Source organism: Urocitellus parryii, chromosome 5, assembly GCF_045843805.1.
Source record: "Urocitellus parryii isolate mUroPar1 chromosome 5, mUroPar1.hap1, whole genome shotgun sequence".
Classification (NCBI taxonomy): domain Eukaryota; kingdom Metazoa; phylum Chordata; class Mammalia; order Rodentia; family Sciuridae; genus Urocitellus; species Urocitellus parryii.
In genome coordinates this window covers 181330203-181354851 of record NC_135535.1, presented here as the reverse complement: position 1 = coordinate 181354851, position 24649 = coordinate 181330203, and the positions used below count along the sequence as shown (strand labels likewise).

The 24649-nt window shown below is 51.7% G+C and overlaps 1 protein-coding gene across 1 annotated transcript in view; it reads left to right on the top strand.

The window, feature by feature from the left end:
- Positions 1-24649, top strand: part of Slit1 (slit guidance ligand 1) — a 152446-nt gene that overhangs the window by 24358 nt on the left and 103439 nt on the right. Inside the window, exon 4 of the mRNA XM_026394745.2 lies at positions 1778-1849. Within this exon, the coding sequence (XP_026250530.2) occupies positions 1778-1849 (72 nt within the window). The remainder of the gene's footprint in view (positions 1-1777; positions 1850-24649) is intronic.

Genomic DNA, 24649 nt, shown 5'->3' with positions numbered 1-24649 from the left:
TGGTGGCACTGCTGCCTTTATTATTCGGAGTGTCCTATGGGTCCCTCGAATGCCGGCTCCCTTCTTTGGTCCCCTTTGATTTTCTAAATTTAAACTAGGCATGGAATTCCTTTTCCCCCCTAAATGTTTTACAAAAATTGAAGTCAGAAAAATGGGAAAGGCTTGGGGGAAAAACAGTACAAACCCCAGCAATTTTCAGGCCATGGAAACACAGGATTAATGATTGGACCAGCGTTAAGGAACTCGGAGCCACTTGATGTCTCCTCGGGTGGCTGTGAGGATTATAGTGGTGGTCTCTTTCTTTCTCGAGGCAACAGTGTGTTTCCCTAGGAGGCTGCCCTTTAAAGTCAATTTCTTCCAGCTGGTCTCCTGAAGCTGCACATCTAATTGTCTGTACCGTGCTGGAAACATGACAGTCCCCGATGTGGTGACAGTGACAGTTCTCACCTATCAGATGAAAGATGACCTTCTAGGAGGTAGCCACAGATGAGTTACTGCTGGCTGCGTAAAATGGAGTTTCTTTTTCTCTCCCTCTAGAAGAATATTTTGGCTGAGTTGGTTTATCATAGTGGTTCTGTCAAAGAACCACTCAAAGTGACAGTGTGTGTAACCCGGGCTGTGCTGTGGCCTTACTGGCAGGGGCTGTGACACACATCAGTGCTTCTGCAGCCTTCATGTGTGCACGAGTCACAGGGGATCTTGTTGAAGTGCAGGCACTGATTCAGTAGGCCTTGGGGTAGTGCCAGAGATGGTGCAGCTCCAGGCACCTCCCAGCTGGTACCCAGCAGGCTGTCCGTGGACCAGGGCTGTATATGTTATGAATCTCAGGCCCCTTGCTGGGCTGAGGTTCTGTAGAGGCTAAACGATAATTATTAACTTTTAATATTGTCTACTATAGTTTTCCAAGATTTAGATTGTATCCTTTGCATATCCTCGATTCTGGTGTCAAAGAATTAGTTGCTTAAGGTGAGAGAGATGAGTTTGGTTAAATGCAGGACAAGTCTGGGTCCTTTCTGCATGATGTCTTCCCATCAGGCTATATTCCAGAACCAGACTTCCTGCTCCTGCCTCTGTTTGTACTGCTGAAAACATCTCTGTCCAGCCTCCAGGGAATTAAAGTCATGGACATACTGTTCAGTCACAAAGGAGGACTGGGGGGGTGAAGCTCAGTGTGGAGCGCTTGTCTAGCATGCATGAAGGCTGGGTTAGATTCTCAGCACTGAGAGAAAGGAAAAAAAAAGGAAGTTTCTATTGTTTGGCATAGAAAGCCACGCACAAACTGTTAAGTGAGAAAAATGCTTGTGGTTGAGCACTTTTCTCTTATGATTTTGGATTTTAACAGCAGGCCGTTTCATGAATAATTAAAAAGATCAAGTTATTTTTATTTTGAAAAAAGACCAAAGCAAACAATAAAAAACATTAAATCATTGCTTCACCACAAGCAATTAGGAATGGGGGCTGCTTGGCCATCTTCCCCGTGAGGGCGAATCTCACGTTTCTTGGCCAGTCAGTCCTTCCCGGTCACAGAGGTTCTTGCAGATGTGCAGGGTGATGGTGACGGGCAGGGAGACTTGGTGAGTGCCTTTCTTGGAGGTCACTCTTGCCCTCCAGGTCCTGGATGGTGGGGTTCCCACTGAAGACGATTCCCCTGGGCTCACACCCTGACCCTGCTAGGTCTTGAATCTGGACCCTTGTGTCTCAAGGGAATTCTAGAGCAGTCCTTTGGATTTCCTGGACACTCAGGTGACTTCCAACTCCTCTGTTCCCTTTTTTTCAGACGACTGAACCGGAACCAGCTGCACACGTTGCCAGAACTGCTGTTCCAGAATAACCAGGCGCTGTCCCGACTGTGAGTGATGCTTAATGTCAGAATATTCTGCCTGTGGTCTTCTCCCCATCTGTGGTCAGTGGGGCCTGGACTTTCTCGTGACCTCTCCTGCTGCTCCTCACCTGGCAGGAAGGGTTTGGGCCATCAAAGGCCAGGCCAGGTGCCGTGTGAGACGCTTCTCCATGACAAGCGCTTGAAAGAACCCCAGTTCATCCATCCCATCCAGCAGTGCAGGGGCAGGGGAGCTGGGGTGGCACTGACCTCCGACAGCCCTTGCAGGGGTCCTTCTTATGCCCTGGATCTCGCGCCTTGGGTTGAATATTGATTCTTTCAGCTATAAGCCCTTCTCAGACTAATTTGTTTTCTGCTCCTTCCACCTTTCAGTAGGCGAGCTTACCAACCAGGGTGGAAAGCCGTATTTTTATTTGTGGTCAATGTGCTGCTTTTGGGTTTAAAGGACAGTTGCTAATGCTTCTGATGTGTGATTTCCCAGAGGTGTCTGGAATTGTTCTACCATGCATTTCATTTTGTGGACTCTTGGGTTGGACAGGACCCTGAAGATTTACTAAGGAACCTCCTCTACAGCTCCTTAGCATATCGCCCGCAGCTGTTGCTTGGCTACCTTTAGAGATGGGGTGCTCACCACCTCCCCAGGCAATCCATTCCCTTATTGGAAAGATCTGCATATCAGAAAATTCCTTTTGGGCTGGGATAGAGCTCAGTGGTGGAGTGCTTGCCTAGTGTGTGTGAGGCTGTGGTTTTGATAATCACTGCAAAAAGAAAAAAAAAAAAACAAGAGTAATTCTTAACTTTGAGCCCTAAACCTGCTTTCTAATGACATGTTTTTCTTAACTTTGCTCTCTATAATGACTTAGAACAGCCATATAAGCTTATGTATTTTTTCAGAGGACTGTTAAGTTTTTGAATTTTGAGTTAGGAGAGTTGGAGCCCCCTTAATTGTTGTCACTAGCAACCTTTGGAACCATTGTCTGGGGCCTTCTGCTTGCCCAACAGGGCACTGGGCGAGAGATGGGGGCTGCTGCTTCCTCCCTGAAGGAGCTCTAGGAGAGCACCCAGGTGGAGGAGGAGGCACCAGGTCATGTAGGTAAGCCTGATGCAGGTGGGGCGAGGTGGCAGGTGGCAGCCTGGGCTCTCTGAGTGCTGGGGGCCTGACTGTGGATGTCTCTCATGTCCCTGATAACTGGAGTGAGTAGCCCTGTGGGGGATCATGCTCCTGTGCACAGCCTGATGTGTGACCATGATGCAGGCAGTGTCTCCAACTGCTGGGACAAGGTTGGAAAGGTATTGTGACTTCCTCAGAGTCCCTCTGAAGCCCCTTTTGGACTCCTAGCCCTATGCTCTTCATGGTTTCATGTCTCAAGGGACTTCTATGCTTTAGCAACTGTTAAATAATCAGATTCTATAACCAAAGGCTGGCACAAGGAAATCTATTCGAGGATTGAATGTCTTGAGGAGCCTTTGAAGAGGACAGGAGTCTGTGTGACACCTGCTGTTGGCTTTCTCCTGGGCTGGGAGCCAGATGGACCCGTGGCCTTTAGAGACACTGGATGTTCTCACCTGGGCCCTTTGGGAATATGTGCAGGCTCTAGAGCCAGAACTTTCTCTCAGCACTTACTGCTTCTCCCTCCACACTGAACTCTTGGCAGGAGATCCTTCGAAGGCAGGCCTAGCTGGACCAGGGCCACAGACTATTTAGCTCTCCTCTGTTTCTCTTTCTCTTTTTGGTGCTGGGGATTGAACCCAGGGGCTTCACACATGCTGAGCACACACTCTGCCCTGCCGAGCTACACCCCCAGCCCCTAGACATTTCCTGATCTCTGTAAGGGAGGTGTGCAAGCCAGGAGGACTCTGGGGAGGATTCCCTGCCCCACACCCCCACGTGTCACCCAGGACTGGTTCCTTGTTCCTGGCGGGTGGGCTCCTGAGATCTTCACCTTGGAAGTGGTCATAGGGGAGGGTAGAGGAGCTAGTTTACCTCACCTCTACCCCTGTTCTCTGGACCTGAGCGTCTAACTTCTCTGCTAGGTTTCCCCATTGGTCTGGCCAAGAAGCACTTGGGCTGGCTTGGTTCCAGAAACAGAAGCCCTGGCCGGCTGGCGTGGAAGCCCTGGGAGCACCGCGTAAGGGCGCAGCCAGCAGGCAGGAATGGAGGTTCAGCTGGCCCTCGTGGCACCTGAGATGTGAGGATGCTTCTAGTTTTTCAGAACATCCACCTTATTGTCCCACTCTTCCCTGCAAAGCAGTGCCCCGGGTTTACTGGAGCATCTCAGTTCCTGCCACTTGGGTCGGCCACGTTGCGGACACCCCTCCTGTTTCCTGTGGCTCAGGCTTTTCGATCCTTGAAGGGTTTGGGATTTCAACTCCTGATTTCTGGAAGAATCTGATTGTTGCATCTTAGGTCAAGGTGATCGTTCCCCTGGCCAGTCAGCTGTACTGGGGCTAGTGGGACCTCTGGACCCCAGGCCTCCTTGGGAGCTGGGGGTGAGAGGGATTCCTGAGAAGGCAGGGTAGGATGGGAGGTATCGTTTCTGGTCTCTCACCTGTTGACCTTCTCTTTGCTTTGGAGGGATCTGTTACTAATCCTTTGCATCTGGAGTAAATTAGGAACTTTCATGCAGAGGCTTTGCCCAATCAGCATGAAAATGGGCTGGAGCAAGACCACATGTGCTGAGAGGGACTCTTGGCCACAGAGTGCAAGGGTGGTGCAGTCCGCGGGTTCATTGCTTGGTCTGTGCCGGGCCGGGCCGCTTCGAGGCTTGAAGGATGGTGCAGCCCTCTTTCAGGTGTGCACGCTGTGGCCTGTGGGAGGCGCTAGGGACATGTGAGGGAGCCCACCCTGGAATTGCTTGTGAGGGTGGCCAACCCAACTCCCAGCCTGCAAGTGACCCCACACTTGAGCATTAATCCAGCATCAGTGCAGGTGTCCCCCATCCCTGTGGAGATCAGCTTTCACCAGCATCTCACCCCCTAACTCAGAACCATCCCTCGCTGTGTGGGGACCTTCCCCCAGGGGGCTTTGGCTTCTTTTCATGGGTGGTGAAGGGCGCCCTGCAGAAGTACCCAGAGGAGGCCATGGAGGGAGGCTGGTCTGCCTCCAGGAGAAGGGCCCCATAGGCCACGGGCTAGGATTCAGTGTGGGACAGTCATTGTTGGCAAAGGGAATCTGCTTTTGTACTAGTTTGCTGAGTAGTGAAAGGAGAGGAGACGTGGAACCAGGAGGTGATGTTGCCCCTGGGAACATTTCTTGGTGCCCTGAAGTGACAGGTGAAGTCTGTGTGGCCTGAGGATGCTCCCATGGTGGGGGGCCCACCCCCCTTTAGAAGAGGGCACCCACCTCCTCCTCGTCTAGAGTTAGCCACTGCAGAAGCGAGCCTGCCCGTGACATCTTTTGTTGCCTCTGTGTCCCAGGGCGGACAGGAAAAGTTTCAGGAACTGCAGTCCTTATAGTAATGATCAGGACGAGTGGAAGGTCACCTTGTGCCACGCTCATCCTGAAAGACCTGGAAACAGGATCTGGATCTGTCAGCAGCATCTCTGAGAGAGCAGCATTTCCTCCATCTTATAGAGGAAATAAATGCAAACTCAGAGGGTTTGTGACACGGCCAAGGGACGGAGCCAGATTTGAGTCTTGTCTGCTGTTGCTGAAGGTCACAGTAAATATCACCCACCTACTCCCCCCATGCATTCCAACAACCCACCACCCAGGCACCTCCTACCCTCGCCCACCCACCTACCCATCCCTCCACCCCTCCACTTACCACCACCCAGCCTCCCACCGCCTACCCTCCCAACAGGCAGCCCTGTCATCTGTCTCCCTGTGACTTACACATCCCTCATCCTCCATAACCTCCCACTCACCTGGGTTTGGAGTCTGCTCCGTCACCTGCCAGCCAACAACCCCCAGAGGATGTGATGATGTTTCCACGGACCTGCACAGGGGTGAGGCTGGGGTTAGAGGGCCATGTTTGAAACCTGGCCGCTTCCTGAGAGCAGCAAACCCCAGTTTTCACTGAACCCCAGGTTCTGGGGTGGGGCACAGGTGAGTCAGCTCTCTGTCCTTCCAGGTCCGGCTGCTCTGGCTGGTTGCGTCCCCCCCCTGTCTTGTCCAGAAGCTGCATCTGGAAACAGTTCCCTTGGGCCGCCTTTTAGCCTTGAAACCAATATGAGTCCCGACAAGATCGACCTTTTTCGTCTCTGCTGGGCCTAGGGGGAAGACGGGGGTGGGTGATTAAGGGCAGCCCAGGGCATTTATTTCCCCTTATTTATATCCCTGCTGTAAGGACCACGATAACTCATTAACAGGGCCCTGGTGGTTGGAGCTGCAGGGCTGTGAGATTCTGCCGGAGCCCTGTTGAAGAATGCCTGACCCCCGCGACCCTGTCTCAAGCTGGGTTTAATTAAACTGTCAGCACTGGTCAGAAGAACAAAGCTTCTCTTCCCGTCTGGCCCCCAGCCCCCATCGGAGGCAGGGGGGCACTCTCTGCTGAAATGAAGAGCTGTTAAAAATGGATCCGTCTTGCCTCCAAGGAAAATTACCCGAAGCAGGAAGGTGACCTCGCTATTGTGACACGTCTAGGCCAGGCAGCAGGGCGGTGGAACGGAACCAGCCACTCTGACGATGGAGAGACAGTGGGTGAGGAATGATGCCTTGGCTGGGCCAGGGCCTCCCTCCTGCCGGAACTGCCTCTGGACTCCTTAGGACGCCATCCGTCACTCCTTAGGCTTCCCTTCTCTCAGAAGGGAATGTCATGAGCTTTGCCCGGTGAGACAGTAAATCTGGAGTCGTTCCTGTCAATTATGAGAGAAGCTTCCCTGCTTAGACTGACAGGGGAAGTGCTGGGACAGCAGGTCCTTCCTGGGGGACTTTTCACCTTTTGGTCAGTAAAGTCCCAGGGCTGATGCAGAGTGTTCCAACTCTCAACCTTCTCTGCTTGGGAAACTTGACAAATTTACTTTCTCGGTGAACACCTTTGGGCCTCGTGTTAAGTGACTTGCCGAGGTCTTGATAAGAACACAGAGTTGAGATTTGAACCCAGGTCTGGCCACCCCAATCCGACACATTTCCTTCAGACCCATCCATACCCAAAGTAGAGGGAAAGAGTTGTCTCAGGGGAGTTTATAAAAATGCAGATTCCCAGGGCCAAGGTCATCAGAGATCCTCGGTCAGTGTGGGAGGATCCAAGAGTTGCGGGATCATCAAGCCCCTCTCTCTCCGGCTCCTCTTTGGGAACCCTTGCTCCCCAGCGTGCGCAGTGAGCCTCTGCTTGCCCCTGGCCTGGTTCCTATGCGAGAGCCACACCAAGGAAGCAAGAAGCCAAGAGCAGACTCTTCACCTCCCGCAGCCCCACCCGGAGAACAATCTGGGGGATTATGAGTTGGCAATTATGGAGCACTCTGGACTCTCCAAGTGCTTCCCAATCATTAAATCCTTGCCTGCTGTCAAGGCTGGAGCAAAAAAGGCGAGTGTCCCACTGGGCGGCACGGGAGTTTCCTGGAAGGAGTCAGCCAGCCTGAGACTGACATCCCATATGCCAGAGCGCCAGAGTGGCTGATGAGCCCAGCATGGATGAATGTCCCGCACGGAGCCCTGGCAATGTGCTGCAGCCTTTGAATCTACCTCTGTCTCTGGCTGGCGCAGAACCACACAGGCCTTCACAAATGTGGGCAGTTAAGGGAGCCCAGGAGCCCTGGGGGCAGTGATCAGTCCATGGCCATTCTGGGAGAATGCCCTCACTGGCATGGTTACACAGGGCTCAAGACCCAACAGGCTACCCCGCCCCCCCTGCAGCCTCGCACGGGTTCCTATGAAGCGTATGGGATCATAATCACAGAGAGGAGTCCGGCGAGAGGCATGCATGCAGGAGGGGCCTGGTGTGCATAACTTGGGGGAGGTGAGGAGTTTTTAAAAAGCTGTTTCCAAAACTATACAAACAATTTTGCTAAGATATTGATTGGAAAATAGAGAAAAGCAGAAGATGAGAGATTAAAGGGGTTTTGTTTTTCAAATAAGGCATTTAAATAATGCTTGAGCTAACATACAAATATATATATTTAAAATATATTTTTCAGCTGTAAAAAATATATGTGATGTGAAATATGTCACAACCATCTCCACTATCTATGCCCAAAATGTTGTCATCATCCCAAGAAAACCTTTGCTCCCATTAAACGACTTCTCCCCCAGCCACCATCCTGTGACCCCTGTTCTATGTGCTGTCCCTAGGGCTTTGCCTACCCCTGGTACCTCGTCTGAGTGGACCCACAGGGTATCCTGTCTGTGACTGGCTTATTTCTGTGATTTTGAGGTCTGCCCATGGTGTAGCATCTGTCACATGTCCTTCCTTTTCCTGGTGCAACACTACTGTCCTGCCGGGACATGCCATGTTTTCTTCATCCACTCAGCTGGTGGTAGGCATTGGTCACCTCCATCCTCTGAGCCCTTTTAGCACTTGGTGGAAAGAGCCTCCATGGTGTTCCTTATAACCCTTTGTTCCCGCCTCCCCTACCAGGCTGATCTGGGACTCGGGGAACAGGACCTGCCCTTGTCCCTCCAGCCCAAGTGAGCTCAGCAGACAGGTGGGCTGTGGCTGGTGGGAGGGGACATGTCGGACTCACCTGCTGTTTCCTCTGGGTCCTGGGCTTGGGCTTCGGGGTCTGCCTTGGCCCTTGGCTTCATGGATTTGACCGACTCGGTGCTTTCCAGCTGTCCCCTGTTCTGCCTGACCTGGCTTTGACTTGTGGCCCAGAAACATGAAGCCAATTGTTCAGGCTCAGTGCTGGCTTGTAGGCTAAAGATAACCAATGGTGACAGGTTAAATGGAGTGTCTGGAGAGCCGGCCAGGGCACCCCTCTGTGAGGGCAGTCACGGAGAGCCCAGAAAGTGTCTCCTGCTTCAGAAGGCTGGAGGCGCTTGAGCTGGGGGTGGGGGAGCATCGGATCAAGGAGGAAGTGTGGACCCCTCGGTGGGGGGAGGTGGAGATGAGTTTCCTGAGGCAGACCTGGGGCTGTGCTGGTGGTGATTTGTGCACGGTGGGCTCTGATGGGTTCAGTTTGGTTTTTTTTTTTTGGTACTGGAGATTGAACCAGGGGCATTTAACCACTGAGCTACATCCCCAGCCCCTTTTTGAATTTTATCTAGAGACAGGGTCTCACTGAGTCACTTAGGGCCTCGCTAAGTTGCTGAGGCTGGCTTTGAACTAGCGGTCCTCCTGCCTCAGCCTCCAGAGCCTCTAGGATTATAGGCATGCACCACTGCGCCCGGCTCTTTTCAATTTTTTATTTACAGACAGGGTCTTGCTGAGTTGCTTAGGGCCTGACTAAATTGCTGAGGCTGGCTTTGAACTCATGATCCTCCTGCCTCAGCCTCTCAAGCTGCTGGGATGATAGGCATGCACCACCGAGCCGGCTGAGTTCAGTTTTTGGTGGGGATGGGCCAGGGCCTGGCATGTCCTGGGCAGGCCCTCCTTTAGCTGAGGTGCCAGGCAGTGTATTTCCTGCTTGGGATCCCTGGCCAAGCACCAAGGGATTTGGAGGCTTGAAGAAGACAGGACGAGGTTCCTCAGGGTCTTTGCAGTGTGTGTCATCAGGCTGATGTGCTGTCCTCAAGTGTTGGCGGGACCCTGTAGTTCGGAATCGGTGAAGCAACGCTAGCTTTCTGACACTAGTGAGAAACCCTGCTGGCACTTGATAAATTGGCTCTTAATTAACAAAAAGTATGGGATGATACATTATTAACAAAGATATTTTAACAGCTCCAATCTTTCAAATGTTACCCTCGGGGAGGCTTCAAAAGGTTTCTTTCTGGTGACATGGCTGGCCACTGTTGTCTTGTGTTTTAGGCCTGTTCCTCTCCCCACCCACTCCATCCCTGTGTCCAGAAGCTCCTGGGCTGCCCACCTCTGTGGTCAGTCTGGCCCCAGTGTTAATGAGGAACCTCTTGGCAGAAGCCTGATCTTTGTCCCAGGGAAACTTGGAGTGTCTTCAAGGCAGCAGGCCTTGGAGCAGAGGAGGAGTAAAGAGCTGATAAACGATAAACACGTCCCCACGTCGCTACCAAATCTCTGCCTCTTCCCCCACATTTCCTTCTGGTCCCCCTGCAAGCTGACCTTCCCTAAGGAGATGCAGCCCGAGGCTGGCATGAGTGGACCCTCGTGTGGATCCTGGGTGCACGAGTGGACTCTGGCTGGGCAGGGAGGGTTGGGCTTCTCAAATCTGAATTGGGCTTGATGGAGCCTGTCGGGGTGGGCAGTAGCTCGGGAGGAAGTGCTTGTCTTTTAGGAAAAACGGGCAGCGGAAAAATAATGCCATGTGTCCTTAAACCACTGGACACTTTGGGAAAGCTTCTTGGCAAAACTCTCTGGGTCTAGTAGGTGGCATATTTTTCCATCTTAGTGAGCAGCATGTGGTCAGCTCACATTCACCAGCTCACTGGAGCTGACCATGAGCACGGAGCCCGTCTCTCCCTGGCGCCTTGTGCATGGCTCAGTGGACCTGGGGCCCTTTTTGCCTTCAAGGGTTTGTCTCACTGAGTGTTCCTCGCTCAGCTGGGATCCTGGGACTTGGCTGTGGTCAGAGCTCCCGGCAGGGTTGCCTAAACTTGTCCCTGGGTGCCGTGGCAAGATGGGTGGACCCTGGAAGTCCAAGATCAGGGTCCCAGCAGGGGAAGGTTCTGATGAGGGCCCTCTTCCTGGCCTCCATTGAGCCAGCCACCCTCTTGCTGTGTCCTCCCGTGTTGGTAGGGGGGACACACACACCTCGGGAGGCTGAGCTCTCTGTGTCTCTCCCATTGATCCCATCACGAAGGCCCTACCCTCAACCTGACTACTTCCAAAGGCCCATCTCCAAATGCACTGGGGGTTGAGGTTTCACCATGTGAATCTGGCAGTGGGCATAGTTAAGTCCGTGGCTGCTGCCCTGGCCATCTGTATTGCTTCCTACAATACAAATGACCACCAGCTTGGCGGCTTCACACGACACAGATTTACTACCTCATAGCTCTAGAGGCTCGAAGTCCAAATCATGGGGCTAGAATTGGGGTGCTGGAAGCTCGCCTTCCTTCTGGAGGCTCTCAGGAGAATCCCCCAGCTCCTAGAGGCCGCCCTCATTCCTTGGCCTGCGACTGCATTGCTCTGACTTTGGCTCCACATCTTCTCCAACTCTGACTCTCCTGCCTCCTTCCTTCCCTGGAATCACACTGAACTCACCTCCCCGTCTCAGGATTCTTGCCTACATCACATCTGCAAAGTCCCAGTAAGGTCACATACCTCTGGGCTCCAGGGATTAGGCTGTGGGCATCTTTGGGGACGGCTTTGTTCTGTCTACCACACCCGTCTTTTCCCTTTGGGGCATGAGGACCCTCAGTGGCTGGGAGTATGCCAGGCCCCTGTCCGCCTGGGACTATGCAGTTAAGTGCACACCCTCCTAATTCCAGGTGCCCACCAAAGACAAGGGCCTCTGGACAGCTGTCCCTGCTCTTCCAGGTTGTAACCAGGCTCCTGGCATTGAATCCTCTCTTTTCCTCTAGTGATCATGGGGCCTGGGCCATAACTCTGTCCATTGGAAGGCTTGGACAGGAGTAGGGGTGGTGTCTGTGGAGCACCTGATACAGGTGCTATGATTTTAATCAGTCCCCAATCCGTGGGAAGTGCTGGAATGTGGTGGGAGGACAGGTTCCATCCAGTGTGTTACTTGGATGTAGAGTTTTCTGTCCTGGACGCCTTTGGCTGTTGGGCTTCTCAGCTCCCCTCTCATCTCCCCTCTCATCTCAGCCTCAGTGGGAAGTGACGGGTGGGCCGGGAGCTCCCTGCCTGCAGTTCCCTGTCTTTGCTGTGGGGGACACAACCTATCTCTCCCGGAGCATCTTGCCTCTGCTCTGCATCTGGCAGGTGGCTCTTTCTGCTCCCTGGGAGTTGTACTCATGCAGATTCCACGGCTTTGCTTTCATAGGCTGAAAAGGAGGTGGTGACGTCGTATAAATGGAAGGTGAATTTCTGCAGCCTCTTTCCATGAACACATTCCCCAGGAACTGACTCCAACACAGAGCTCCTTGTTAGATGAACCTGACATGAATATTGACACGAAGTATAACTCACGACACTTCCATTCGTGATCCACGATAGTGGGAAGGTTGAAGGAAGTCAACGCCAGGGTCCACCTGGCACCTTACCTTTTTTATGAGTTCTCGGCTGGTATCCATCTCTGCCTCACCTAATCTTCACTTTACCATTGAGCATGTTGGCATCCAAAGTCCTTCCGAGAGCGTGGGCGTGGTTCTACTTAGAGACTTCAGACCCTCCTGGCGTTGAAGTCTGCAGGGGAGCAGAGTTGTCACTGTAAACAGAGGGTCGGTGTGGATGTTTGGGCCCCACTGCTGTTGGTTCTGCTCTTGAAACCCAAGTCCCCACCTGTCCTTCCTTCCCAGTTCTAGGCTGTCTTGCTTCTCCTCAGCGGTGGCTCATTTGTTATTGTGATTAATACACATAATGTCGAGTTTAACAACTGTTTTTCAGGATGGGGTTCAATAGTGTTATGTATGTTCACCTGGTTGTGAAATTGACCTTCAGAACCGTTTCATCTTATGAGACTGAAATTCTCTGGGCATTCAACAGCTCCCATTCCACCCCGCTGCAGCCCAGCAAACACCACTCTACTCTCTGTCTCTGCGAGTTTGACTCCTCTGGGGATTTCACATGAGTGGAATCTAACATTATTATTATTATTATTATTATTATTATTATTATTATTATTTTTATCCCTTTGTGGTTGATCTGTTTCGTTTAGCATAATGTTCTCCAGGTTGGTCAATGTCAGAATTTCCTTCCTCTCTATGGCTGAATAATATTCTCTTGTCTATATCTACCACATTTTGTTGATCTATTTGTCCAATGATGATGATTGAGTGGCTTTTGCCTTTTGGAAATTGTAAATAATGCAGCTACAGACATGGCTGTATGAATATCTCCTCCAAAATTTGCTTTCAGTTATTTGGATATATATACTCAGAAATGGAATCACTGGATCATATGGTGATCCCGTTTTCAGTTTTTTTGAGAGATTCCCCATACGGTTTCCCACAGTGGCCGCCTAATTTCACAGTCCCGCCAGCAGCGCACGAGAGTCTGCTTTCTCCCCACCTTCACCACACTTATTTTTCCCTCTCTCTCTGTCTTTATTGTGGCTGTCCTAATGGGTGTGAGGCGATATGTCAATGGGGTTTTGACTTGTACTCTCTAGTGACTAGTGACATTGGCCGTCCAATCATATGCTTGTTGGCCATTTATATATCATCTTTGGAGAAATGTCTCTTCAGGTCCTTTACCCATTATTTGATTATTTTGTCATTGGGTTCTAGGAGTTCCTTATGTACTCTGGATATTTATACCTTACCATAGAGATGATTTGCAAATATTTTCTCCCATTCTGTAGATTTTCTTTTTAATGCTGTTTTGTGATTTTGATTCCCCCTCCTCTTTTTTTTTTTTCCGTGCTTGGGATTGAGCCCAGGGGTGCTTTACCACTAAGTCTCACCCCTAATCCTTTCAATTTTTTTTTTTTTAATTTTGAGACAGAGTCTCAAAGAGTCTGATGTTCTCATTAAATTGCTGAGGCTGACCCTGAACTTGCAATCTTCCTGCCTCAGCCTCCTGAGTTGATGGAATTACAGGTGTGCACTACGATGCTCGGCTTGTGTTTCTCATTTTTATTAAAGGACTGGATGAGCATACAGAAAGGATACACAGCAGAATTGCAGGTGGTGCAGAGCTGAAAAGGGATGGCCATTGTACTTTGGATGACAGAATTAAGGTTGAAAAATGACTCCCACGATCTGGACTAGAATCAATGAAATGAAACCTAGATAGTGATAAATATCAAGTTGGCTACAGAGGCCCTGGAGGGGGGAGAGCTTGGTTTTACTTATTGTAAAAAGGGGCTTATGACTTCAAGCTCAGGATGAAGCAAGGGACAGTAAGTTGCCTGAAAGAGCCAATGTACTTTTAAGCTGAATTAATAGAGGCAAGGTGACCTCTCCAGGGGAGGGGATAGTCCTGTTCCAGTCTGGGCTGCTCCAGGCACATCCAGAGAACATCGTTCAGTCTCAGAATCTGCATCTTGTGGCGTGTGTTTGTGGGGAGGCCACTGAACATGCTCTGGCAGGGGGGTGACGAATGTCAGGAGCTATCTGGAAACCATTTCATGTGAGATACAGTGAAGGGGCCTGGGGTAAAGAAAATGTGGAGGAACCCTGAGAGTCATTTTTGAATCTATGTCATGAGGACGGGGATGGGATTTGTTCCAGAAGCTGAGCACCCGGGGCAGATGGTTTGGGGAAGCGGTGTGTTCTCCGTGGGGCAGGCTTCCCGAGCACAAGGGTGGGCTGCTCTGTTCATCGCCTCCCCACTGGGGCTCAAGGAGCAGCTTGCTTGTGCCAGGCAGAGGGCAGTGGAGGTGCCACAGGGTTCCATAGCCTGGGCCCCCCAGCCTAGGCTCCCCAGCCTGGGCTCCAGGGCCTCGGGTGGCTCTTAGGTGCAGAGCAAGGGGCCTGTTTGTGAACAGGGGCAAGGCCCACCCCACAGTGTTTGGGATGGTTCATCTGCCTGCTGACACAGGAAACTGGCAGTCTGGAAGTCCCTTCACCCAAGCCTGCGTGCGTGCGGGAAGCCACCTCCCAGCAAGGGGCTCCAGCGAACTGTGTAACAAAATATTTACGAGGCCCTGGATTCTGGCCCACGTTTTGAAGTCCAATTTGAAACAATAAAAATCAGCAAATTGCTTTGGGAATGGGATCTGATTGGTGAAAAGACACAGACGGTCTGTCCTCGGGCGAAGCACTCCTGGGACAGTCTGGTTGGAGGTGCCCAGAGGAGCCCCCTCCCCACAGTGCCCCCCCAGCCCTCGCCAGTTGAGCAATGACTCATTTCCCGCTTTGAAGTCGATGCGCTTGTCCTCGGAGCCCTGGTGTTTGGACCCCTCTGCTCCTGCCACAAAGGCCCTTCTGTGGGCAGATCGCGGAGGCCAAGCAGGGAAGGGTTAGGAGAGGGAGGTATCGGCTGAATACCAATCAGGAGCCAAGCGTGTGTGTGGAGGGTGAGGGGCTCTGGGCTGCTGGGGGGGGGGGCACCCGTGCTGTGCAAACAGAGCCAAGAATTCCCTTTGGCGGGTTTGTTTTACCAAAGAGTCGGGGGGCCCCAAGGAGGGCGCCAGGAGCCGGGAACAGGGGAGAAGGAGGAAATATTTCACAATGCGAAGTTTAAGTTGCACTGCTTGTTGGGGAGGGGCCGGCCTGAGAGCTGCAGGCTAACAAAGAGGCAGTGTGGGCTGGTGACAGTTAGGGGAAAACACAGGGCAGCTAATGGGGCCGTGATGGGTGGGGAGGTAACCTGGGAAAAGCTGGTACAAGGAGCGCGGGCACATAAATTCTGGTGGCGTGACATCCCCCTTGGCAGGGAGACAGGGACCACGCTCACCCTCCCACAGCCAAAGCCAGAGATGCTCCCGCTCCCAGGGATGTGGCCAGGGTGAGGACGGGCTGAGAGGGAGACACCCCGCTGGGGTTCCCTGCCCTGCAGCACCCCTCCTCAAGCTGGGGGAGGGCCTCGGGAGAAACCCCAGAAACTAGCACGAAGAAGAAGAGGGCCTCACCTTGGAGAAGCTTTGCTGATTTGGGGAGACCCCAGCTGGTCCGGCAGGCAGGAGCGGAGGGCCCAGTGTCCTGCATGCACGTGGAGACCCCAGGGCCCCTCGCAGGACTCAGAGTCACCCGGCCAGCCTGGGCATTGAGCTCCTGGAGCTCTGCACACCATTTCTAGGAGGGTCCATGACAGCACCCAGGGAACAGTATTTATTACCTGGGGCTTTCAGAGGAAGCCATTTAGCACTTTGTATTTGGACTTTTATGGCTTCCGGGAGGTTCTCCTGACAACCCAGGACATTCCTGAGCCCGAGTGCTGTGCTTGTGGGTGGATGTTTTGGTTCTCTGTCACATACCAGCCCAGGTTTTTTTTTTTTTTTTTTTTTTTTTTTTTTTTTTTTTTGAGGCGGGTACCGGGAATTAAACTCTCAGATGCTCAACCACTGAGCCGCATCCCCAGTCCTGTTTTGTATTTTATTAGAGACAGGGTCTCACTGAGTTGCTTAGCACCTCGCTTTTGCTGAGGCTGGCTTTGAACTCGTGATCCTCCTGCCTCAGTCTCCCAAGCTGCTGGGATTACAGGGTTGCGCCACTGTGCCTGGTACCAACCAGTTTTGATCAAATTAATAATACTCATTTTCTTAGAAAACAAAATTTCCCTCCCATCCCCCTAAAAAAACCACCTCAAAACAGGGAAGCCACATTTGATTTATTATTTGTGTGTGTGTGAGTGTGTGTGTGTGTGTGTGTGTGTGTGTGAACTGCTCTCCTCTTCAGAGCCTTTAGAAAACATTTAGGAAAGAAGACGGGGGTAGCTTACCTGATGGGAACACATTGGGAGCTTCTCTAGGCTGTGAGCTGTAGGCTTGAATCTCTAATGTGGTATGATCCCTGGTTGATGTTTGCAAAGTAGCAGCTGGCCTTAGCCTGCTGGACCTCCAGCTGCCTCTAGCTTGGCCAGGGGGTCCCAAGGCCTCACTCTCCTCTGGGGTGGATGAGTAGATGGATAGATGGATGGATTCGTTCACCCAACCAACTTATTACAAACCTGCCGCGTGCAGCCATTTGTCCAGCGCAGGGGATATCATGATGAATTAGATATGGTCTTGAGTTTAGGCAGAGTGTTGATTGGCGGGGTCGCCTGTTGTTGCTCATTTCTCAAATGGGTGGCGTTAAGCTGTGAGAATTTGATGGCAGGTTGCTTTTTCCCTCCCAGTGCCCGTGAAAGGGAAAAAAAAATGGAATGTGAAAGAAAATGAATAGAAGTGGCAATCATATTTCACAGGGACAGACGCACATACATCAATTACACAGCTGTCCCACTGTGACCCACAACCCCATTTATCTTTTTCTGTCTCAGACATATTGAATTTTGGTCGCTACACCTGGGGATCTGAATGTCTTACTCCTCTAAAAGCAACTGGGGAAAACAAAGCCGTTTCCTACAAGTCACAGCTCCATTTATCAGAAACAAAGGACAAGAAATCATTTCGGGCAGGTTCTTACAGTAAACTGGGTAAGCAAGAGCCGGAACTCACGTATCGATGATTCTTAATAGTGTCTTTCACAGTCAGCTAGACATGGCCTGTGACCTCAGTTGTCCCAAGGGGAAGGCTGTGGATAACTGGTCACTTGAACATTGACCAAAGAGCACAGTGACTGTCCCCTGGGCTCCCACAGGAGGGCGTCCCTTGCTCATTAATGCCATCTGTTGATGGTGGAGGTGACTGCAGGGGTCAACTGGGCATTTCTAAAGGCACCTGTAATCCGAGGGTTTATGTGGGGGAGCCACTGTGCAGCTTCCGTTTGGTCTTTGTGTGCTCTGGGGCGGAGGAAACAACCTTCATGAGGAGTCTGGCAAAATGGGGACGTTCAGGGTTTGGACTCTGGAATCCAATAGCTCTGCTACCTCACTGGCTGGTGGCCTGGGATGAGTTGCTTGTTCTTGCCCAGACTCAGGCTTCTCATCTGGAAAAAAGGGCATAATAAGGACTAAGCTCAGATTAGTGATTCAGATTATATGAGACCTGAGCAGCGATGGGACCACCAAGGGACGTTACGCTTCTGTTTTTCTTGGATAGTTAAATCGGAGTCCCTCTAACTAGGGAATGCAGAGAACTAAAGAAAATAATTACATGACCATTACCCATTAAAACAGCATCTTAGTCCTCATCCTACCCTTGAATATGTTAGGGAAAATTTTTCCAAGAGTAGTTATATGTAGAGAGATATATTATATCTTTATTTTGTGTATTTATTTTTATGTGGTGCTGAGAATCCAACCCAGTGCCTCACATCTGCAAGGCAAGTGCTCTGCCACTGAGCCACACCCACAGCCCCAAGAGTAGTTTTTGATAATTTCTATTTTTTTTTTAAACAAAGAGAATCAGGCAACCATATGTGGCCAAGATTTGAAAATTTGGTCTGCCATTCAAACATGGTGGGGTTCTTTCCAGAAAGAGAGAAATGAGCCACAAAGATAGTGTTCTTTTCCAGGTTGTTTCACTTGATACCTAATGTTTTTTGACTGTAGAGATTCTAGAAAGATTTTCCTTCAGGAGGAGGAGAGCATTTTTTTAAATGTATTTAACTGACAGTCAACACTTTCAGGATATAATACATAGGATGAACGGCTGTGGTCAGCCTGGTCCCATGTCGCCATATTTTGTTTGTTGTTTGTTTTGTGTGTGTGTGTGTGTGTGCACTAGGGTTGGAACCCAGGCCCTGAGCATTGGAGGCAAGCTCTCTACCACTGAACTGCATCCCCAGCAGGAAAACATTTTTAAAGAAATAACCTGCATGAGTTTTTTTCTGCTGACAAGGGGAATGGAGCTAACCCAGCAACGTTCCCTTTCTCTCTCACTGACCTTACTGCAGATCCACTTGGCGGGAAGTCCGGGTTGGAAAGATGCTGGCACCCAGTTCATTTGCCTCTGAGACCATCCATGTTTGTTGAGGGCGAGGCCTTGGCAGTTACCCATTTGACTCTAACGGGAGGACTTGTCCCTGTTCAATCTGTTTCAATTCCCCCTCCCCATTGTTAATATCAGCTCACACCCAGAAGGGCCTGAGGTTGAGAAGCTTCCCTCAAGACTTAGCCACTGTCCCAGGCTTAGCTCATTGTGCCTTCAGGACATGATTTTTTTTTTTTTTTCTGTTTTGGTACTGGGAATTGAATCCCGAGTGCTTTACCACTGAGCCCCATGCCAGCCTTTTTTGTGTTTTATTTTGAGACAGGGTCTTGCTCAGTTGCTGAGGACCTTGCCAACTTGCTGAGGCTGGCCTCGAATTTACCATCCTCCTGGCTCAGCCTCCTGAGCCGTAGGGATTACAGATGTGTGTCACTGCACCTGGCTGGTATCGCCTCTTATACAGCAAGGATTGCTTCCAAATCTTGCCAGCTCTGAAATTAGCTTTGGGAAGATCCCTCATTTCTGCTCATTTCTCAGCTTTCACAGCCCTTCAGGGTGGGCCCATCACACCCATCAGTACTCTGTACAATGCTTAGCAGAGATGGTTTGTGTTTTATTTTATTTAAGAAGGAGAGGAGGGTTTGTTTGGGGAGAGTGCCTGAAGGTTTTTGTTTTGTTTTACTTTCTGTTTGTCTGTTTTTCTTGTCTTCAATAGAGCGATTTCTAAAAGAAAGGGGAAAATATTATGTGGCAAAAATTATAACACTGTAAGGGTTAACATGACACTGTGACATGTCACCCTAGAAAAGAGGCTGGTGCTTGAAATATGCACTTCCTTAGCTCACAGTAAATCCACTTTTAAAAAAATGAACTTCATTTTTTAGAGCAATTTTAGATTCAAAGCAAAATCTAGTTAAAGGTACAGAAAATCCCCATTACCCTGATCATCCCCACCTGCCTCCATTCGAGGGACTCACTTCTCGGAATACAGGAGCCTCTACTGCCTGGTCACTGTCACCCAAAGTCATGGTTTACATGAGGGCTTGCTCTGGGTGTTGTACATGCCGCGGGTTTGGATGCATTCACAGGGCTGTGTGACTTCCTGAGATGGTTTTGTTAGTGTGTCCCCATCTTCGTCACCAGTGCCAAATGCAGATGCTGACACCTCTGACCAGCCCTAGATCCCTTCTCATCATTACCCCAGGGACCCCAGAGATTTGGGAGTCCACCGGGGGGTCTGGAGTACCTGAGCAGCTACCACCCTTCTTTGTTACCTCCCCGCCTCCCCAGGTCATGGTGTTTCTCTTTCAGGCGGGGAAAATAGGATTTTCTCTTTCCATGCCTAGGGGAGTGGCTTCCCCCCATCCCACATCTGGCCTCAGCCATTGCTTTCAGGAGGCAGGACGCAGGTGTAGCTCCTTCTTCACTTCGCCCTGCAGCCTCTAGGGGAGAATCCAGGGCACAGTGTCCAGTGGGAGGTCCAGAGGGCTGCAGGAGCTACTCAGCTTTGGGTGCTTACGCAGCTCGCTCAGAATCCCCTCTGCACAGGGCTCAGGTTTGGGGACTTCGATTTCTCAGGGTGTCACTGCTGCCTGGCGAGCAACTGTGCCACCCTGCCACCCAGTCATCCTCGCCGTGGCTCAGCCTCCAGTTCCTGAGGCACCGATCTCACAGCCCCTCTCCCTGCCAATTCGAGTTTCTTGTGGGTGTTCTGCTTTGCCCTCTCCCTCCCGAGGAATCCTGCATTTCAGCTCTGCTTTGGGGCTGTGTGTCCCGGCTCTGCTGTTTCCAGCCACCTGACTCCGGACCAAAAATGTCACCGCCAGTCTATTTCCTAACTAGTCAAATGGGGATGATCGACCCAAAGTGGGTAGCAGTTTCATGCTGGGCCTGGGTCTGCATCTGTGTCAGCTCTGCTCCCTGCAGTGGCTCTAGTCCTGGGCCTGGCTCTGCAGGGGAGCTGTCACCGTGAAGGTGCTTCCCTTCTCAGATGGAGAATGGATGTGTGGGCCCTTCCATCCTCTCAGGAGGAAGCCACCGGGGTCACACTGTGAGTGCACCTTGGGCCTCAGTGTTCCAGAACCGTGTGTTCATGGCTGGCCTGTTACCACTGGGGACAGGAATCCCGGGCAGGTTACTCGGGCAGCGGCTCTGCCGGCGCAGAGGCTGCTTGCCAGGTGCAAGGCGCCATTCATGACGTTCCTGCCGTGGAGCCTGCAGGCGCAGGGATCTGCCTCGGGCTCTCCTTGGGTCAGATCTTTCATCCTTCATTTGTAACACACTCAGCAGATAGTTCTGTCTCTGCCTCATTTCAGTCTCTGTGGGGACCGCAGTGAGAAAAAGGCTGAGGTCTCTGCTTTCCAGAGCAGATAGATAGGTGCTGTTGGGGACAGATGTCAACAAGAGCTCGAGAAGGGTTTCATTCAAAACTTCAGATGGCCAGTGGTGCAGGACTGTACTGAAGTATCAAGGACAGAGACTGAACGCGGCCACTCCCTGGATGATCCGTGAGAAGGCGGAGATGAGCACGGGGCAGGGTTGTGGGTGTCTGGAAGTGGGCAGCAGGAGGGCAGGACGGGAGGGACCCGAGAGCCACCCAATGTTCTTCCACCCCCTGGTGCTGCTCTGTCGCTGTGCTGGCCTGTCCAGCATTGCAAAATCTGACCTGTAATGGCTGCCCTCTCGGACCCTCCTTCACCAGCACCTTGGACAGTCCAGAGCCCTCATGTCTTGCTGTCTTGCTGGCCTTGGCTTCTTCTAGCTGTGGTCTTTTTGCTGTTGATCTTCCCCTGTGTCCTTGACTTCAAGTCATTTTTGGACCAGGTGCCCTCTGTCCCCTCTAACCCGTGCTCCAGGCTCCTGACTGCTTCAGGCACCCTCTGCAGCTGGGATGGCTAAACTGTGTATGCACGGCTGCCTCCTGGTCCCTCTGTGACCTTGACCTTGAGACAACTGCACCAACATTCCATCTGTGAAATAGAAGCCACATCCCTTCCTCCCTTCCTGTCCTGTTTGTGATGGCAAGTGACCCAGAGTCCCAGGCTAGAGAAGAGAACATTACTCAGAAATTCAGTGAGTGAGTATGGTAGATATTGCCTTGTGAGTTTCAGTCAGAAGGAACTCTTAGGATGAGCAAGACTTGGCTGAATAAAAAATAAAAACAAGCCAGGCGTGGTAACATACTCCTGTAATCCCAGCAGCTCAGGAGGCTGGGGCAGGAAGATTGCAAGTTCAAAGCCAGCCTCAGGAACTTAGTGAGGCCCTGTCTCAAAATAGAAAATAAAAAGGCTGGGGATATAGCTCTGTAGTAAAGCACTTGTGGATTCAGTCGCCAGTATGAAAAAAAAAAATCCACAAGGCAAGGAGGCCAGAGTGATTCCACCCACAGCGACTCTCTGACACTAGAATTCTTTAGAGATTTCCTGGCTCTGAGGGGAGGTTTCAGAGAGCCTCCTCAGAGACCCGTGGCACCTGGGGGGACCCTGGGGGCTGTGACTCTGCACCCATGAAGTTCAGCCTCCCGGACACCTGCCGTTGGAGGGGTGTATGGTGAAGGGCACAGAAGCCCGGGACTCCTTGGTCTCATCAAGTTAATGAGGTCCCCCACTTCTGCTGGGAGGGAGGGGTCACTTCAGATGCAGAGTGGTGTGGACACCTTCTTGCTCCAAGTGCCCACTGTGCACATGGCTCCTGTCAACCCTCCCTGCACCCCCGAGGGGGTGGTTATCTCCGGGTGGTAGGTGAGGGAGCTAAGTCGCCTCGATGTTTGGTGACTTGCTCAGCGGGGCACAGAGAGTGGGTGAGTTTTCCAAAGCCTTCCTCTCTCTTCTTCCCCAGGACTGCTTCATCCAATTGGGAACCTGGCCCAGAAAATTAAGGGGGAAAGAGGATGTCACTTCTTTCACTTCTCCTCCTCCTTTTTTTTTTTTTTTTTTTTTTTTTTTTTGTTTTTTGGTATCGGGGACTGAACCCAGGACGATTTACCAACAAGCTGCATGACCAGCTCTTTTTATTTTTTATTTGGAGATAGGGTCTCACTATGTTACTTAGGATCTCACTAAGTTACCCAGGTGGGCCTCAAACTTGTGATCCTCCTGCCCCAGCCTCCTGAGATGCTGTGATTACAGGTGCGCACCACCACGCTTGACAGAGAATGTCACTTCTGCGGGTAAAAGATGATGACTGAGTTCACCAGAAACACGAACACCTTGAATCATCTTCTTGGGGAGGAAGTACAGACTGGGGATGGGGTGGGGGATGCTGCCAGGGAGGAGAGGAGAAGGGAGTCAGGGGCTTTTGTCCCAGGAAGAGGCAGCTAAGGATGCCCCAGGTGGGAGGGTGGGGTTCCTGCAGCCTGGTGGGGGGCCGTGCCCTCAGCGGCCTGCATTCCCCTCCAGACTCTGCCTGCAGAGGTAGAGCGCTCTCATCCTGCCCAGGGGCACAGAGAGAAAAGGCTGCCCTTTCCCAAACTGTGTGTGCTTTTCCCAGGGGCCATTGTTCGCCGTTGCCAGGAGACCGGGGCCTTCAGGTGTCACCCTGGAGACTGGGGCCTGGGTATTTGGGTTTAGGTCAGGCACAATAATGCCTGCAGAATGAGATGGTGTCCCCAGGACCTCCTCAGTCATTTGTCACACAACTGTGGTTCCCAACAACTATGGGGACACAGGGCCTCTGGGAGAAGGTGGGCGGGGGCAGAGTGGGCTGAAGGACATGAGATGGGGCAGGCTAATGATCGTCCCCCTAGAGCAGAGCAAACATACCTCTTTGGGGACAGGAAATGAGGCCGCCTCGGCTTCTCTGGGTGTCAGAAGGCCTGTGAGGGATCTGACCAAGCTCAGAGGCCCCCTGGGAGGTGGGGTTCACCCAGCTGCAGGCCCCAGGGTGCTCCAGGGAGCACTCAGCACCTTCATGGGATGGTCCAAGGGCACAGGTATGGCAGAGCGACTGTCCTAACGAAATATAGCAAGAACGATGTCAAATCAGTGACCAGGGACATCAAGCAGGGGGTGCAGGAAGCCTGGGACCATGCTGGGGTCACTTCTTGGCAGACCCAGGACACGTGCAGATAGATCCTTCCTCTAAACAGTCCAGAATGGCATTTCAGACGTGTGATTCAGAGCTAGTAGAAGAAGGCAGGCAGATGTCTGTAATTTGCTGGCAAAGTAGCCCTGTCCCCACTTCATTGTTTTTTAGAATTTTTAATCATGATAAAATACACATAAATTTGTCATTTTAATCATTTTGAAGTGTCCAGCTCTGTACCATGCAGTACGTTCGCATTGCTGTGCAACTCTATCCAGAACCTTTTCCTCTGAGAAAACCCTAAACGTGGCTCCTCCCCTGAGCCCCTGCAGCCTCCACTGGGACCCCAGGTGAGTGGGACCCTGCAGCCTTTGTCCTGTGGCTGGCCTGGCCCACGTCACACGGCGACTCCAGGTCTGTCCATGTCGTAAGGTGTCAGCGTTTCCTTCCCGGCGAGTCTGAATAACACTCCGTTGTGTATATACACCAAACCCATTCACCGGTGGGTGGGCGCCTGGGTGGCTTCTGCCCTTTGACCCTTGGGACTGATGCAGCTCTGAGCACGCCAGCCTCATTCTCCAGGCTCGCTCTGACTGACTTTGTGACCCGGGACAGGAGCCACAGTGGCTTTCCTCCCTTCTCATCAGAACGCTCTAAGGCCCCGCCCTGGGGGGAGACTGCCTGTGACCCGTTTCATACCCACTAATCACGCTCATTCCTGCCCCTTCCTCCTGCTTGACAGCTGGCTGCTGTCCCTCTGGTGAAGAAGGTCTTAATTGAGGCTGGGAAGCAGGTGGGCGAGGAGCCGGGGCATGCTGGCTCAGCTGACACTGGAGGTTTGGGTGGGTGGAGAGGAACAGTATCTCAGAGGCACAGGAGTCTCCAGCACATTCTGGCAGATGGTGCTGGTGAGCCTAGTGGTCACTGGGCCTCCAGGAAGTGCAGGAATGCACCATGGGGCTGGGTGGCCCTAGGTAATACAGCGAGGATGGCATTTGGCATTTTAGATTCTGTTGGGTCAAAGTTCTGAGTTTAGATAGAGATGGTGAGACTGGGCTGGGTGGTGACTGGGTAAAGGCCAAAGTGGAGCTCAGCTGGAGAATTTGGGTGCAAGGTCATGGTCATGGGACTGTAGCATAGACACCTGTAAGGGGTAGCTTTGGGAGGCTGCTTGAGGCTCAGGGAACCAAGAGGACTCTCAGGGGAGGGAGGGGGTCTGACACCGCTGGAGACCCTCAA